This window comes from Dermacentor silvarum, chromosome 6 (assembly GCF_013339745.2).
Source record: "Dermacentor silvarum isolate Dsil-2018 chromosome 6, BIME_Dsil_1.4, whole genome shotgun sequence".
NCBI classification, from domain to species: Eukaryota; Metazoa; Arthropoda; class Arachnida; order Ixodida; family Ixodidae; genus Dermacentor; species Dermacentor silvarum.
The window spans coordinates 149,021,708-149,039,324 of NC_051159.1; the positions used below are offsets into that span (position 1 = coordinate 149,021,708).

Below are 17,617 nucleotides of genomic sequence, written 5' to 3' on the forward strand. Positions count from 1 at the left end.
GTAATAAATAAAAACACCTCGGCGGTTACTGCACGCTCTGCGCGGTGCCCGAACGTCTGCACAGCATAAACGAGTTGTACTCACCTCTGTTTTAAAGAATCGGAACACGGTGCCCCCTAAGGCGCAGCCAACGTAACCTTCCGAGGCATCTGGGTTGTGGAGGAACCGTACTTCTAGCGGCATGGCGCCTTCGGGACCGAGGTCGATGGTCTGCAGTTTACGGCGGTAAGTCCAGTCCCACACCACCAGGCTGCTGCCGTAGAGACCTGGGGGACCACAAACGAAATGCAAGTTGACCGAACATCCTTGAAAACGAACTAATTTTTTAACGAACTGCTAAATCCCCTCACAAATGCCAATCCAAGGTATTTGCGTTCCACTCGAACAAACGTTTAAGCGGAAAGATGAGGTCTATAGATTAAATATACAAGCACTTAATGCAAGTGTTTCAGTGAATGATGGCTAAACTCAACAAAGCTTTGTACAGTGTGAATCACATTTGTCTAGAGTGCTAGAGTGACTTACTGCGAACTGCGCGAGCGTCCGTAACAGCTACCTGGCAGTAGCTGCAGGTTTTCAGACCTGTTTATTCTATAGCGCATGGACCGAACATGCGTCATGATCAAGCGTAGTCTTATTTACTGCGTCGTCCGGTTTTTCTCTTTCTCCCAAAAGATGACGACAAAATCAACCGACGGACCACTCTAGACAAGTGTGATTCACACTGTACAGTCTCAGGTAAATTTCGATGACAATAAAAACTTGAAGCAAGAAGTCGAAGTTTATCTCTTGCGAAATAACCCCTAAAAGAATCACGATTCGGCTGAGTCCCGAAGCAGGCGCTTTTGCAAAAGACGCGCACAGGGCACAGAAGCGAAAAGCCCTTCTTATGCATGCTCACCCACACCTTGCATCCATACATCGTATGCATGTCAAATACTGGTTTCGAAATTTTCTCTCATATATCGAGTGACGCAATTCTTGCGTTCCCTCCCTGTGCGATCCGAGGGTAACTTCACAACTTAGCCACGTCTGAGAAAGCAGCCTTTGCTGGAGGTAAAAGTGATAACCTGGCGAGCACTGAAGATGTGGAAATATCGCTCACCGACAGCGAAACAAAAGAATCTGCTGTAACATTGCTGTCAGCCACAAAAAAAAAAAAACCTTGAGGCTAACTTTCAAAAAAAAAAAAAAAAAAAAAAAAAAAAAAAAAAAACCTTGAGGCACCCTTTTTGAGTGCTTTATAGGTTCAGCGTCGAAAACCATTTTTTTTTTTTTTTCACGCAGGACGCACATAAGATTGTGATGTCATACTGAGCGAATGTCTGTGATACAGCGCCGAGAATTCTCATTACGTCGGCTACATCGACAATGGACTTTCTCTTCTTCTCTTAGCCTTTTCCTTCCTTTTCCCACAGTGCAGGGTATAGCCAATTGGGCTCAGTCGTGGTTAACATCCATGCCTTTCATTTACGCTTCTCTCTCTCCCTCATACTAAACTTGCAAAAAAAATAAAAGTTGTCTGCAGTTTTGACAACGGGGCAGTCAGTATTCCTTGTAGCGTTATGAGAAAGAGTTGCGTAAGAAGTTGCACTTTCGCGCAAAGAGGGCGCCTGCTGCACGTGCTGAAAGATTGCTGAAAGAGTGGCACTTTTGCCAGCGACTCCTTTCCACAAAAAACTTTGTCGCGCGTAGCGTTTTGCAGCCTTTTCAGAGGAGGGCTAGCTGAAAGAAAAGTTTTAAAGTCATCACAGATGCATACATTTTTATATGGTGCTCCATGTCGTGTGGAGCGCAACGCGGACTGCGCGCTTTCTTCTTCTTTCTTTTCTTGAAACTATTTCTTCAGCAACACTTCACGGCTGTGAGGCATAAGTGAAATCGCTAACAAAATGCACCAGCAGCCGGTTGGTGACTGATTTCTTGAAAAGAACTCAGTCGCCGTAGGCCCTGCACTTACGTGTAAAGCACCCATGCGATATGATTAAAATTATGGGGTTTTACGTGCCAAAACCAGTTCTGATTATGAGGCACGCCGTAGTGGGGGACTCCGGAAATTTCGACCACCTGGGGTTCTTTAACGTGCACCTAAATCTAAGTACACGGGTGTTTACGCATTTCGCCCCCATCGAAATGCGGCCGCCGTGGCCGGGATTCGATCCCGCGACCTCGTGCTCAGCAGCCCAACACCATAGCCACTGAGCAACCACGGCGGGTCCCTTGCGATATGATGTCAAGGTAAATGATTGAAAGCATACTTAGAATGGGTCAATGCACCCATAAATTGCCGGGTCGCAGTCACTTCGACACACAACAGTAAGACGTAACGACATTAGGAAAGAGGGGGAAGGTATGTCTTAGTTACAAAAAAAAGGAAGAAAACGAAGCTATCATGTTTACAACTCAGCAATGAGTACGATACCACAATTCTGTAAACAGCACCTGATAAGACATCTAAAGTGCACTAATTTGATCTATTACACATTCCTCTGAAATATACAATTAGTTTGTTATTAGACTTTTGTAAAACCCTTGTAAAAATTTTCGGTATTTTTTTAAACACTCCAGGTAACAAATAAACATTCTGTTTCCTACAGTCACTAGAATAAAACTTTATATCTCAAATGCAATACATATCATTCAAATCGGTCAAGCGGTTGTCTCATAAAAGCATTTCTGCCTTTTACGTGTCTTTCAATAGGGAATTCGACGTCGGCTCCGAGCTAAAGCTTCTTCTTAATTTACACAAATTTCGGAATTGGAAAATGCATCTAAATTGAAGGGCACGCAACATTTCGAAGGAATAAGTATGCAGACTACGCTCAAAACTAGATAAAAAAATCACCAGCCCTTCCCCTGTCAAGAAAATGGGGGCAAGCGAAGCTTGTCGTGTGTGTATCTGACCTTCGTGGTGATTTTCTTTCTTTCCTTTTCTCTCTCTCTCTTCTTCTCTCTCTTTCTTTCTCTTTCTTCCTCTCTCTTTCTTTCTGTCTCTCTCTTTTTCTCTGTTTCTCTCTTTCTTTTTGCCCCTGGTATGTGCCATTGAGCTTGGACCCTTTCTGCACTACCACCAGGATCGGCCCACTTTTCAGCGTGACACCACCACCACCGCCGACACTTGTGAACCTATAAAGCTTCGCTTAAAAAGAGACTATTTTGGCGGCTAGTTCTGCCAGGTGCCCCCCACAAGACGTCGAGCATTCGATTTACTTGACTGCCCAAGCTAGCGCTATGTCCGTACTCTCAAACGATGTACGGACAAGCTCCGGTCTCGCAGAGAGGGATTAACACATTCAATAAACGTTTGTCCATCCATCCATCCAACATACTTCGATGAGCCAGGCCATGTGCAGTGGCTTCATCACTGAGGCCGTTACAAGCCCTTTGTGATGTTTCGCCCTATGCAATTTGCATCGCGGTTGTGTCAGCGTACCAATGCATGAATTTGGCCTTCGTTTCGGATTCCAACATGCCGTAAAGTGCAGGTCTAAGGGTTGCAGAAGTGAGCCGCATAGGGCACTAAGGCCGAAACAGCGAAGTTTAGTAGCGGCGAGTATGCCCGAGGTCACAAATGCGCAACCTATCGCGAAATTACAGGGTTTCACAGTATAGGCCCAACAACATCACCATCGGCTGGCATCCGCTTTTACGAACAGCTTTAGCGTTGGCACTTTTTCGTGAATATCTGCTGAGTCTTATGTCTGGTACTATATCCATACGGCAAAGACGAGTTGTCTTAAAATAGCGCCGTCAGCGACTTCACAGTGAATACATACTACTAAAGAAATATTCGATAGTGTGAATCAGCAGTCACTGTGACCCACCGCGGTAGCTTAGTATCTATGTAGTTGCGCTGCTAAGCACGAAGTCGCGGGATCAAATCCCAGCCGCGCGGCCGCATTTCGATGTAGGCGAAATGCAAAAAACCATGTGTCCCGTGCATTGGGTGCCCGTTAAAGATCCCCTAGTGGTCAAAGTTAATCCGGAGTCCCCCATTACTGCGTACCTCATAACCAAATCGTGGTTTGATTACGAAACCTCAAACTTCAATTCAGTCACTGCAGGACACAGGTGCTGTCGTGATGCCGCGAGTTCCGAGTATACGAGAGCAGTTTCGCGTTCTTCAATACCTATTTACTAGCTAGGTGCCAGCTAGACTAGAACGAAGTTCTCTTACACCATATAATTCCAGTAGCGAACTAAGCCATTAGCGAGCTCCCTGTTGAGCCGCATGACGCAGAGTTTGCAGCGCTGTGACGCCTACTTCTAATTATACAGGGTGTCCGAGAAAACTTTCACCAAGCTTTTATAATCAGCCAAAACACTATAGGAGGGCGTGTGTTGTTGGCTTTTGTATGGAGGAAGTCACACTATTTTTTTAACTGAAATAGCAAGCCGCATATGGCGCAATCCCGACCAGTTTAGTATATGCGATTCGGGCCATGATTTATGGCCATTTCTACGGGAGTACTTTCTTGGGTCCGCCGTAGGCCACTAGTGTTGAGGACTGGGCGAGTTGGTATTGTATTCTCAAAGTGGCACAGCGCAACAAGAAAATGAAGAAAGAGCCTAGCCAGTCAAAAGAAGGAACAGAGCACTGACTGGCACCAGTTGGAAGTCGGCGCTCTGTTCTTTCTTTTGGCCGGTTCGGCTGTTCCTTCAGTCCGCCGTAGCTTTGCCTGCGAATAGGGCAGACGCCAACCAGGTAGTTACGCACAGCACTGGCTACGCTGACAAAAGTATGCAACCAGCATATCTCCAGAGGTGACGTGAAGTAGTACTGAACAACTGACGCATTCAGTGGCTCCCAACACGATGCGAATAGGGCATATTCTATAAGTGCTCGCGTGCACTGCAGGCTATCTCTACTCCTTTTGCACGAGAGATATATACGCCGACCTGGGACATATTTATACTGATGGATGAGCAACTCTTCAGTGTTCCTTTGGAGCCGCGGTTTTTCCAGCGATAGCCACCGCCATCAGTTTCAAGGCGTGTCACCCAACGACATCGACGGCTGCGGAACTTGCAGCTCTTCGCGCTGCACTTCATCTCGTCAGCCAACAACAACCTCGAAGATGGTCAATATTCTGTGACTCGAAGGCGGCACTGCAGTCTTTGCTATCAGCTCTGCGGCGCGGATCACACGAACAACTAGTATTCGAGATTAGAGAACTAATCCATACCTTGAGTGAGAAAAGACACCACGTGACATTTCAGCGGCTTTCAAGTCACCGCGGCTCCGTAGGTAACACCGATAACGCTGCTCGGTCGGCTCTTCAAAGCGACAAAGTGGAGTCTATGCTGTTAGCAAGGACATATTCCGCTAGAGAACTTCGAATGCTCAAACCAGATATCACGTTCTCCATATGGAACACCCGAAGTTTTCAAGGAAACCGGCTGCACCACCTAGGCTCATCTCTTCGCCTTCGTATCCCAGCTGGACTCTGCAGGCCGACGCGAGGCTACCTTGCTTTGTCTAATATGGCTAGGGGTGGCCTTTACGAAGTCTCTTGCTTTCCTAATCGGATGGGCGCACGACGCCTCGTGTGATGACTGTGGTAGTGAGGAGACTGTTCAACACCTTCTCTGTGACTGTCCTCGCTACAATTTACAGAGACGATCGCTCGCAATCGCGATAGCGCGCTTAGACCAAAGACCTATAACAGACGAAACCATTTTAGAATGCTGACATCACAAGCCATCGCAGCGGAGGGCGCCGACGGTACTGTTGCAGTATTTAAGGACAATATTTTTGGACAAGTGGCTGTAGCCTGAACTGATGCTTATAGTGTTACAAGTGCTACTGCGCTGTGCGGTAATAGTACGCGGTGAAGGTGACCAACTGTGATTGTTTATCTGTGCTCCCTTTCTTCCTCTCTCTCTCTACTTTCCTGTCACTTTACCTCCCCTTCCCCTCTCTCCCCAGCAACCAGATCTTTCCCTCTGGTTAACCTCCCTGACTTTGCCCTTTCTTCCGTCTCTCTCTGCGCGTACAGCTCACATGCCGCTGCTCAGTTAATTGTTTTCAGCATACGCGCACCTTACTTTCTGTCAGAAAAAGCTTGTATGCTTGCCACGAAATAACACTGGTGAAATGCCCTGCATCGCATTTAATTCTTGATTGGAATGGCCGATAGCGCCGACTGCAATGCGTATGCTGTCGAGGAGAGGCACTACATGCAGATCAAGATCGAGGGATAGTTTCTATGCTAATTAATTGGCGGATAAATTCAATTCTTGATTTCTATCTATATACTTCAAGTAAATGAATGTCATTGGAGTTCATTACTTAGGACCACTGGTGAGTCAAATGCAATAAATTTATTGTTCACAAACCAGACCCTCTTTGAATTTGTTCGTGACTATTTATATTTCATTTACACTTGTATTGCATTGACGCTAACAATCACTACGGGTACTTATTTCTTTCTATAGTTGACAGTTTTCTTTTATTTGTAATACTCTAAAGACGATGAGATGGTCAAATTCAGAGGATGAATGCGGCTATACAACGGATTAGCGATGAGCGATAAGGCTACGGTAAGAAACCAGAACGCTCTTCGAAGGCCGAAAGGCGAAGTTTAGACACATGCAAGCAAAACCCATCATTGCCGTGCTGAATGCAGCGGGGTACAACCAGAAGAACGTGCAGACACTACGGCCTGATTTCCCTCTCGTATTGTTAGTAGGAAGCTCAATGTATCTATAGTAACCAGGTCTCTGTGTCTGAGAAGCACCTCTGTATCATTCAACGAAGTATAACAAGCGCAACATGTGACAGTGAAACGGCAAATGCGAGTTGATGGCTCCGACTGCGATTGTCGTTTGCTTGTGATAAGAAGCGGAGTGTTGCTATGGATTTTATAGGAAACGAGAACGACTTCTCGAACATCTTGTAAGCCGATAACGTAGAACCGGCGATAAGCCGATAAGGCGTCACGAAGAGAGCGGTGTCCTGTCACAGTAAATAGGTGAAAATAAATTCTTGGGTTTTAATGGCCGAAACCACAACCTGATTATGAGGCCCGCCGTAGCGGGGACTCCGGGATAATTTTGGCTACCCGGGTTCTTTAACGTTCACCCAATGCACGATACACGGGCGTTTGGAGCGCAACGTCAATGGCCTACCACGGCATTTCATCCTTTCGCGGTAAGTGGGTATGCAATACATGGTGTTTAAGCCCTCTTATTACATGAACGAAGAGAATCGGCGAAGCCGAAGGACTCGATTTACTTGTTAACCAACAAAATATGAAGCCAACGGTAAATTACGCCAAGAAATCCATAGAGAAAGTTAACTGTTCTCCTAATCGCAGTATCAAAAAAAAAAAAGAAGAAGAAGAAGAAGTGGCAGCACCGTTAGTGTGGTTGAGAGGCAGACACGTTGGTAATACTCTCGTGAGCTTTTACCGTGCAATAGCTATGCGGTTGTGGGAGACCTATACACTAATCGCTGAAATGAAGAAGCGCAGTGGGCGTTCGCTTTTAATCCCACCGGCATGTAAACTGAAGTATAGGTGGGATAGAAATGATGTAGTGCTTCTGGCCGCTTCCACAGTGTGATTTTTTTTTTACCTGTTCACGGCCTGAAGCAAAACACGTGTACATCCCCCCCACCCCACTCAGTTTCTTTTTTTTTTTCTTTTTTTAGTCTTTTCGTGCAAGTGAGGAGCACCGTCGAGTTTTTGTACAAAATCAGTTTATGCCATTTTTCTGTAATTGGATTGTGCAAACGAACATAAACTTGTTCAAGCCAGTTCAAACGGTTATTTTTCCACTTCGTTGTTGAACAGGAACTGAACCGTTTTCGCTGAACCGGAATGAAAAAAACGTTTCCCTACGACACCCTCAAAAAAGACAAATTGCCTCCGGTGAGAATCGATTTCACCGGCGGCAGCGAAAAGGGAAGCATATACATATACTTTTTCTACGTTACTTCGACATTTAAGTTTTGAAAACACATTTAATTTTCCCTATGCTTTCCTTAGCATCATTTCGCCTTAACTTGATTTGGTTCTCATAACATAGTGATTTAGCAGCGTGTAACTATAGGTAAACATTAAATTCAGCGCTTAAATTGAAAACGGTGGTATTCAGTTTAAAGGATACTCAAAGCAAGTGGACAATTTTCAGTTTTCAGTGACTCACAGGTGGCACTAATATCACTCTGCAGCACAAAAGCAAAAACAATCAGTGATGGTATAATATATGAAACACTTAGAGACCTCACAAAGGCAAACGAAGCATGAAATAAGATTGCAGTGAATACCTGGACATTGCAGCATTCCTGGCAACACAGCAGCCGATGAAGCAGCACGACAACCACACCGCAAAGATGATGCGGTTTCGTTCCCAATGTCAAAAAATGAATTACGCTGCATTATAAGGGCAACGTCTTTCAAAATGTGTAGAAATACGTGGTTTGACCAGAATTCTAAGAGCTCTGATTTGTACCATATCGATCCGCTTATTGAATTCAAATTTCCATTGTCATTAGACCGAAGTATGGAAACCCTTATTATCGATTAAGGCTAGGCACTGCCTACACAAAACATTTCTTGCATAGAATTTTCGCTGCGGAAACCCCCGAATGTGATTGTAGATTTGTAGATGAAGATATACATCACCTCTTTTTGATTGCCCACATCACGACACACCAAGACGCCGACTTAAATAAACTCTAATGACATTAGACGCAGACCTTTCAGTTTAAGGAAATTTTTGGGCCCTTGGTCAACAACGGCCTTGCAAAAGAGCGCTTTAAAAGCGTTAAAAAGATGTCTCGAAGACAGCGGCATTGTTGGCCGTTATTAACGATTATAATGTTCCTTTTATTTCAACGTCGATGTATATGTGTATGTGTTTGTGGATTATGTTATGTTGACTATTATGTTCTTGACTATATGTGATATTGCATTTACATGATGTCTGCACCACCCACTGAATAGAGACTGTATTGTTAGGTGACATCATTATTTGTATTTTTGAGACTTTCTTCTGCAGTGCCGTGGAGTTATTTAACTTCTTCATCGTATGTACCACGTATATATTTTTACGTTGTCGTGTTACTGTGAAAACGTTGCTTGAGAAGAATTTTTTATGTTCTAGTGCTTGTATGAGCAGGTTGTTTGACATGTAATCTTGTATGTTGAACCCTGTATGTTGTAGGTTAGACCCATTCTAGAGCTAAGGAGTAGCCGGAGCCTAATTTTTGCGTCAACATCTCCTTATATCATATCAATAAAAAATGGCTGCACCGGTATGATACTGATTGTGGTTCTTCCTTAAGTCATGCGCACCTTCCTTGAGGCTAATTCGCTAAAAAAAATTTACATGCTCATTTCAGGTCTAATTAACTTATCTGGCTTACATTTTATTAACGTTATATGATGGTTACCACAGCTGCTTTCCTACCCTGAAAAAACAATCATTTTTGGTGTGTCTGTTGATGCGCCTTGACGCCTGCTAGTAATAACACAAAGTTGTGCAATAGCCATGTGCATAAACATATTTACGAAGGAAATTATTTGTTGAGCTAATTGCCACGGCAAATACATATATATCTACATTGATAGGTTCTACTGACTTGTATCAAATATAAGACTCGTGATACAATAAGCCTATTTTAGTCTGCTGATTCGACAATCTCGGCAGCAAAAATACGTAAAGAAAGAAAGAAAACTACAGTGAAAAAAAATCACTTATGTGAGATATTCGCATCAACGAACCATTACATATTCCGGCTACATAGAAAGAACTCTGTATGCATGATTCGATCGAGCGAACTTTCGCTTGAGCGAACGCTATTCTAGAGGCCCCCTTCGAGTTTGTTCAAGTGAAATTACAATCGACTGAGCTTTCCGCGATTATATGTATGTATGCCGTCTGCGCTGAACTTTGTAATTCTTAATATACAGGTATTTATTACTAGTATTATTTACGAACATATTTTCAGTCCCTGCTTACTTACACGTGCTAACACTAACCTACTTAGGGGATCAGGAAACGTAATTTCGTACCAACCAGCGATCAAATTAACATCATCAGCCTCACAGGTAATCGTATATACCGCTGTATAGCTTCCTCGCTTTCAATCATATCCCCGGTGTTCGTACAGCAGCTCAGCACGTCGCTTAGCCTTTTTAGCCTGCTACATGAAGGTCCCCCTTTCAAGCACAATAAACAATTGCCTCGAGGTACGTGAACCAATCTCGTTACTGCAGCGTCGTAAGGCAACAGCACCGCCATTGCGTTCCCACATTAGGTTCGCCCGACTGCTGCTCCGTGCAAGCAAAATCAGCCCAACCGTCAGCCTCGCTCAAGACCCATCGTTTAGGCGCTGCAACAATAAATTTTAACGACACTTCCTCTGGAAAGAAGCGTCGCTTTCGCAACCTGAGCCGATGTACCGGCTTTCGAATAACTCTGCTGCTTGCAAATGCACACGAATAAAGTAGTCCTCCAGCACGAAGCCGGCGCACTAGAATGAGAACAGAGTGCGGATCCTGGAAGAGGCGCGGATGGATTTCACCACCACCAACGGGCTGCTTAGTTTGCGCCACATCTCCTAATGGAGACGGGCTGCGGCGGACACTGGAGCTTAGGGAGCTCAGCTAGTGCAGGGAACTTCACTGACGTTTTGTTGGGTAGAGTGCAAAAAAGAAAGAGTGAGCGCTGGCAGGCAGTGATTCCCCGTTCTCCCCCGAGGCCCTCTGCAACTGCGCGGGCACGAATTCGCTTCGTTGAGCCGTGAGGAAGAAAGTTAAGTAGATGACGAGACTTCAACAAAGAGCCTTTATGCTCACCTACGGGCGGACACCTAGATCCAGCGTTGCATGTAGGCTCCCTACCTAGATCCGACGTCCCGCGACACCTGGTGGCGTCAACGTCTCAAAACTTGACGCGGAAGCTGCGAGTCTTCTTTGCCGAGCGAAGCGTTTATGGCTCTGCTGGGGAAGCTGCCACCCCGTTTAATTTCTTTGGTTTTTTTAACTGCTACAAAACATAGTAGAGAAAAACGCATAAATCGAAAAAAGTAGGAGAGGAGACGGGAATGTAGAAGGGAGGAGCCGGAGTCGTGATTTATGGCCATTTCTCCGGGAGTGCTCCCTTGGGTCCGCCTGCGAATTGGGCACACGTTAGACCAGGTAGTTACGCGCAGTACTGGCTACGCCGAACACATTAGGCAACGCGCCTATCTCTGGAGGTGACGCAAAGTTGTACCGAGCAACTGACGCCCTCATTGGCTCATGCACAGCACGACGCGCACACAGGATGGGTGTGTTCTTTGTTCTAAATACTCACGTAGAGTTTGCGTGGTGCCGCTCAGTTCATTGTTTTCAGCCTACGCACATCTTTCTTTCTGCCCGAAAAAGCGTGCATGCTTGCCACCAAATAACACCGTGGTGAAATGTCCTGCAGGTGCAGAACGGCGGCAGGGTATCAGGCACACTGGAAGCGTCAGCTGGTGACATGCTACTTCAAGTTTCGCATTGCGTCTATAGTACAAGCTGTAGTTAGCGAGCAAAGGAGGAATGTGCAGTGAAAAGCGAATGTCTGGAGGACGGCAACCTTAAAATAAAGCTAAGCTTTCCAGCCGCTTACGTGGGGAGTCACGCACTATGCGAAGTATCCGGGAGTGAGCTTCTCTTCCCATCTGATTTGACCCACTGACGAAGACGGTGAGTCTCTCGCACGATGGTCATGTATACTACGCGATGTTCTGGTACAATAGGGCTAGCTGTTGCTTCTGCGTATTTCACCCTGGAGGCAGGCTTTAATGTAAACTTTTTGCGCAGGTACTTTGACTGTTGACCCCATCTAATGTTCTTCAAGTTCGCTTATGTGTCCGTGTATCGCGGTTTTCTTGCGCGTTCTTGTGTACCTGTTTGCGTACATTATGTAAACTTGCTTTTCATGCGTTTCTTTTTGATATGCGCGAGAGGCCGTGGGGGAGGGGGAGGGAAGGGAGGCGACGTTTAGCTGCGGCACCAAGTGCCTATTTATATCAGAGGCTCCAGCAACAGTCACCAACGCCGCACGCATTTTGAGCTAACGCGGGCAAAACGCCGATGGCGTCGACAACAGTTCTGCGTGTTGTTGCTACCAAAGCCGCTCACCTTACTTCGTATGACATTGCTGTGTTGCTATCGCATTCATTGCTTCGCCCTTAGGGCGAAACTGTGACATTTTATTGCGATAGCAATTATATGGACACTCAAAAGCAGATTTCTGCCGTCGGCGTCGCCGTCGCCGTCGCCGTCGCCGTGAGGTTCCGTATGACGTCAATGGAGATGAAATCGTGGCCGCGCGCCGCCGAACGCTGTATGTGCGAGTGAAAGGGCGCGAGGGACGCGCTCTTTCACGGGGAGTGAACGCACGGCGGAGAACAAACGCGCGTTCTGCGCCGTGCTTCCTTAAGGGCTGCAGAAGTAGGCGTCTCTTTCCTCCTTTACAATCACCATATATGTAGAGCAAACGTGCTTTCATGCGTTTCTTTTTGATATATATTCAAACAGACGGAGAAGTAGCGTGCAACACTCATGGAAAGATCAACGTTTCGAGTTATTTAGTACCTCGTTCACTACGCAAAAGTAAGGCAACACGCTCGCGGGGGCACCAGTCCATGTCACTTTTCTTGCCTCGATGTTTTATTTTCTCTGGTACGCGACCCTCGACAGTGTTACGTGCTGAAAGTCGGCCATCTTTATTAGAGGAAGGTAATTAAAATTTTGGTGATTCCGCATGAAGTCGCCACCGGTGGCAATCGTCGCCCAGGTTGATTTGCCTCGATGAAGGGGACAAAGGTCAGGGCTGAATTGTTGCGTTTCAAAATCCGAATCCGCATGAAGTCCGCGATTGTCGCGCGCTGAAGTACAATTACACTCCAGACGGCGAAGTGAATCAAAGGCATAAAGATTCGTCTAAATGCGCGGGACGTAACAGCGCAGCAAACTTCGCAGCCTTCCTATACCGCGCACCATCAAGGCGGCCGTCCACTTACGTCGTGCACAGATTTAAGAAGCCCGAGTTAGAAAGCTGTCTGCTGCACTCGCACTCTTTTCTCACGCCCTCACTTGCCACCGGGAAATAAATGCGTTCTCTAGTTGTTGCCAGGAAATAGCGCACGTCGCACAGTTTGCCGTATACAACACACGGGTCGTATAGTAATCGCGCCCCGCTGCTCACTGCGACAGCAAGACAACGGTGTGTCTTCGCCGACGGGTCGGGTCGCGTGTTTCATTCATTGCGTTGGCGCGATTCATCTTGCGCAGTCTCTCCACTTCCGGGTCACTTGGATCGAGAGCTGTGCCATGCGGAAAGAATGGCGCTGCCGAAATGTACGATGGCACAAACTGCGCGCGACGCTTCTTGCGGTATACTGGTGCCATTCTCGCGAAACGAATAGTGGAGAGATATGGAGATTTAGATATTTATGCATACATCGTCGTTCGTGTGCGGTGTCGTGTTTTCATGCGTTGATTCGATGATTCCGCACATGAATTGTTTCCCGAGTGCGAAGTTACGGAAACTTCCTTTGTTCGTTGTGTAGCAATTTTCTGTCTTAATCTTAAGATTAAGACAGAAAATTATAACAATTGTTATATGTGTGCAGCGCTCACGTAAAAACGGGGGACAGCATGCTCAGTTTTCCATCCTCTAATGTTTTCTGTCTTAAGTTTAGCGACGCTCACTATCACGCGAGATATCAAACTGTGAACGTTTTCTCACAAGCGATATGAAGTATACTTAAACTACGCTTACCCTTACGATAGTGTTCAACTGCAAAAACATCACCTAATTATTTTTAATCGCGAGATTTCAAACTGTGAACGTTTTCTCATAAGCAATCTGAAGTATACTTAAACTACGCTTACCCTTACGATAGTGTTCAACTGCAAAATCATCACCTAATTATTTTTAATCTTGTTATAATTTTCTGTGTATCAGCTTATTATTCACTATGTTAGAAGACACACAGTCGAGTAAGGCAGGTGGTGGGATGAGATTAGAACATTAGCAAGTATACAAATGGAGTCAGCTGATTCAGGACAGGGGTAGCTGGATATCTATGGGGAGAGAGGGCCTTCGACCTGCACTAACAATTGATTATTATTGTTGTTATTTTTGTTATTTTTGTTGTTGGCGTGGTGGAGGAATGATTATGGTGATGGTGGTGGTGGTGGTGATGATGATGCTGCTGATTATGATGATCGAAAACCAGCTCCTTAGCGGCAGTCTTTTTTTCCGGGCTTTCGTAACGTAATGAAGGAAAACAAAAAAAAACGAAGTGATAGGGGTTTTCCGTGTATTAGCGAGGAGCTTATACGATAATTTAGTTGTTGAAGGCGCGCAGTCAGAAGTTTTATGAGTGCCAGTATAATCCCATGGCTAGCAGGGAAAGCCGCAGCATCCTTGTCTTAAGACGTGCTGCCTCATTACCACGTGCTCTTATCCCCAGCACCAATATAATAAATGGCCTGTGCGTCCGGGCGAGGGGCAGATTGGCGACAACCACTTGCAGATGACGGCCAGCTGTTATGTTTGTGAGCGATTGCGTTGCTCTCATCATTTGTTTCGTTATGCGAGTTTTAATAAAGAGTTCCTTTTTGTGTCCATGCAACTTTGATCTCACACAGACATTACGTAGCTCGACCTTCCAATCTCAAACCACGAAAGACTCGAGGGCTAGTTCTACAAGCAAAGGCACCCAACGCTGGGACTTATTTTGATCACAGCATCGTAACCAGTATCGTTCACATTGCCCTCCTAGACTCTCCTTTTTCTGGCGAGGGGGGTGGTATTTTCCGAAAAAGTGTTAGTAAAATTTCAGAAAGGGGCCTCTAATCTTACACCTGGCAAGGACTCGAACGCTGGATCATTGTGTCAGTAACATTTGCTTTACGAATGATCCTACGTGCTTTGTAAGAACAGAAAAAAAAAGCAAGGAGATGAAAGGAAAGGAGGTCAACCAGACGAGTATTCGCTTTAAAATTCTTATAAAATATACCCTACATAGACACAGGGTGGTAAGAAAAAAAAGTGAAATAGAAAAAGGAATAGCGGGAGATAGTGAACTTTGCGTGCATGCAGGACGATGCCCAGGACTATATATACAGGGTGCCCTAACCATCATGCACCAAGATTTAAAAATGTGCAAATTCCACGTAGCTGGATGTTGTTTACCGTCGCTTGGAGATACCCATACTATTTCTTGCATTTCGCTTAATTACATAATTAGTCTTAATTAATTAATCAACCTTCTCAGATATTCTAATATGAAAAGTGTCAATGAGAAAATTGTAGAGCGACATCCAAAACTACCGATACAGCTATCTGTTTCTTCTTCTCAATACGTGCTACATAAAAGCGTTTTTTCCGAGCGTGAGAAAAGCCCGCGAATACACGCAAAATTGCCGCGCGACTGGCCGCTCGAGGCACTTTGCGTGTATTCGCGGGCTTCTTTCACGCTCGGAAAAACACTTTTATGTAGCAACAGAAAGCTGTACCGAGAGTTTTTCCTGTACCTCTACAGTTTTCTAATTGACACATTTAATCTAATTATAGTATTCGAGAAGTTGATTAATTATTTAGACTAATTATGTCATTAGGCGGAATGCAAAAAATAATCTGAGTATCTCCAAGCGACGGCAAACAACATTATCTTGGTTCTGTCTAGCTACGTGGCATTTGCATATTTTTAAATCTTGGTGCTTGATAGCTGGGACACCCTGTATATATACATAAGGTCACTGAGGCTGCTGCACCCCAGAAACGCACAAATAGACAAGCAGCGCACATATAGCCTTTCGCGCCCACTGCAGATGCCGCCACGGCCTAAGAACTTTCGCCTCAGAAAATTCCACGGAGTCTAGCCGGTTTAAAGCGGCTTGTAAAGAAATGCGGTCAAAGTAGCATTAAGAGCAGATTCACAGCAGGCGTTTGATGGTTATTTGAGGCCTGCAAGAGTCGCACGCTGGTTTAACGTTCATGCCAACACGGTAAGAATAAGAGAGAGAGAGAGAGAGAAAGGTAAGATAAGAAGGAAATGCAGGGAGGTTACCCAGACTTAGTCCAGTTTGCTACTCTACACGTGGGCAGGGGGATGGAGGAGTGAAAGAAAGAGAGAGAGAGAGAGGACACGAGTCTTGATCGCACTGTCACATGCACTAAGCTAGGTGCAGCATGTCTACGGTCGTGCGCACAAGTCTGTTGCCTTAAGGTACTGAAGAAGAGCTCGAATGGCTTTCTGGGCTGATGAGCTGTGAGGCCAGGCTCTCATGACCTTTGCTTCCGTAAGTGGCCTATCGTCCAGTCTGTTCAAGGCACACTGGAGAGTCTGGCATTGATTATCGAAGCGTTCATAAATAGGTTCTGACTTGCTTTGGTAACTTGCAAAGATCAGAGTGTTTGGCAACCTTCAATATTTTCAACGCAGGACAGTGATGGAAACCGAAGCTCATACCACCTCGCGCAGATGGAGGCCAGTGTCGAATTGGGCTGCCTCCTCTTTTAAAAAACGGTACGTTACATAATTGTCTACAGTTTTGTAAGTATATTTATGCCGTCACTACAACTCACAGACGACTCTTCGATCTTCGAAGTGCTCAGCTGAAATTCGGCTTCGCGGATCTAGATCATCGACGCTATCGATACGGAAGTTGACGCTACACGCGAGCGCAAGAAAATTTAGCATATAGACGAGTTGCAAGAGTGTCTAGACAGCTTGCCCAGCCATCAGAAATCAGCACAGGATAGCACGGCGACCTAGTTTTGAAAGTGGATTCGACGCGCTCCCCATGTACTTCGATATGCGGCGGCGAATGCTCGCACGAAGCTATTTTCACACCAGTGACGAAAGAAACAATAACAAGTGATCTACAATACGACTAGCAACTGTGGTCTACTGCTCTTGCGGCTCAATACTTTTCACGGCGACATAATTTTACCGCAATTCCTCGATATGCCTGTGTCCAAGAGCGCTCGTATATGGCACACTAGAACGCATCTTAGCAGAACATAAACTCAGTCACCTCTTACTGCTCCCGCCTACATCCTGACATGCCGCAACACTAATACAGGTACCTTAATTTAAACTAGTCAGTAATTCAACAACGTACAAGTCACGTACACACAAAGAATATCGACAGCATTACAGTTCGTTTTAGTGCGGCCGGACAACTCGCCTTGTTCAACGTCCGCCATGTTGAATCCCTTGCGGAAGGCCGATGGGGCCCCCCACTGGCTGCTGACCATAACGTTGTGCCGAGGCTGGTACCAGAAGTCGTAGCCGAAGTCGGAGACGTCAAGCTGTGGCTGCCACGTGCCACGAACGTTGAATGTGCGCTCCTCCAGCAGAAGAAAGCTTCCTGCGCGATATATGAACTTGGGATCCAAGGGTGGCAGACGAGAAAGACATCGGTGTGCTGTCTTACTTGCTAGGACGTACAGTTTGCATTCAGCGTTATCACCTGATATAATAAGAAATCATGCATGACCTTTCGAATCAGCGCTTTTCTCTTTTGCTCTGCCGAACATTGCGCGGCCGTCTGGCCGGTGCAGTGCAAGTTCATGTTACATTCCTATTGCTTAACATGGGGATGATGGAGGAGAC

General features: G+C 45.7%; 1 protein-coding gene across 1 annotated transcript in view; it reads right to left on the minus strand.

Moving 5' to 3' along the window:
• The window catches only part of LOC119456208 (methanethiol oxidase), a 162,729-nt gene that overhangs the window by 36,106 nt on the left and 109,006 nt on the right, over positions 1–17,617 (minus strand). The window contains exons 5-6 of the mRNA XM_037717837.2: positions 17,190–17,372; positions 85–266 (exon numbers count right to left, since the gene is read on the minus strand). Of these exons, the coding sequence (XP_037573765.1) occupies positions 85–266; positions 17,190–17,372 (365 nt within the window). The remainder of the gene's footprint in view (positions 1–84; positions 267–17,189; positions 17,373–17,617) is intronic.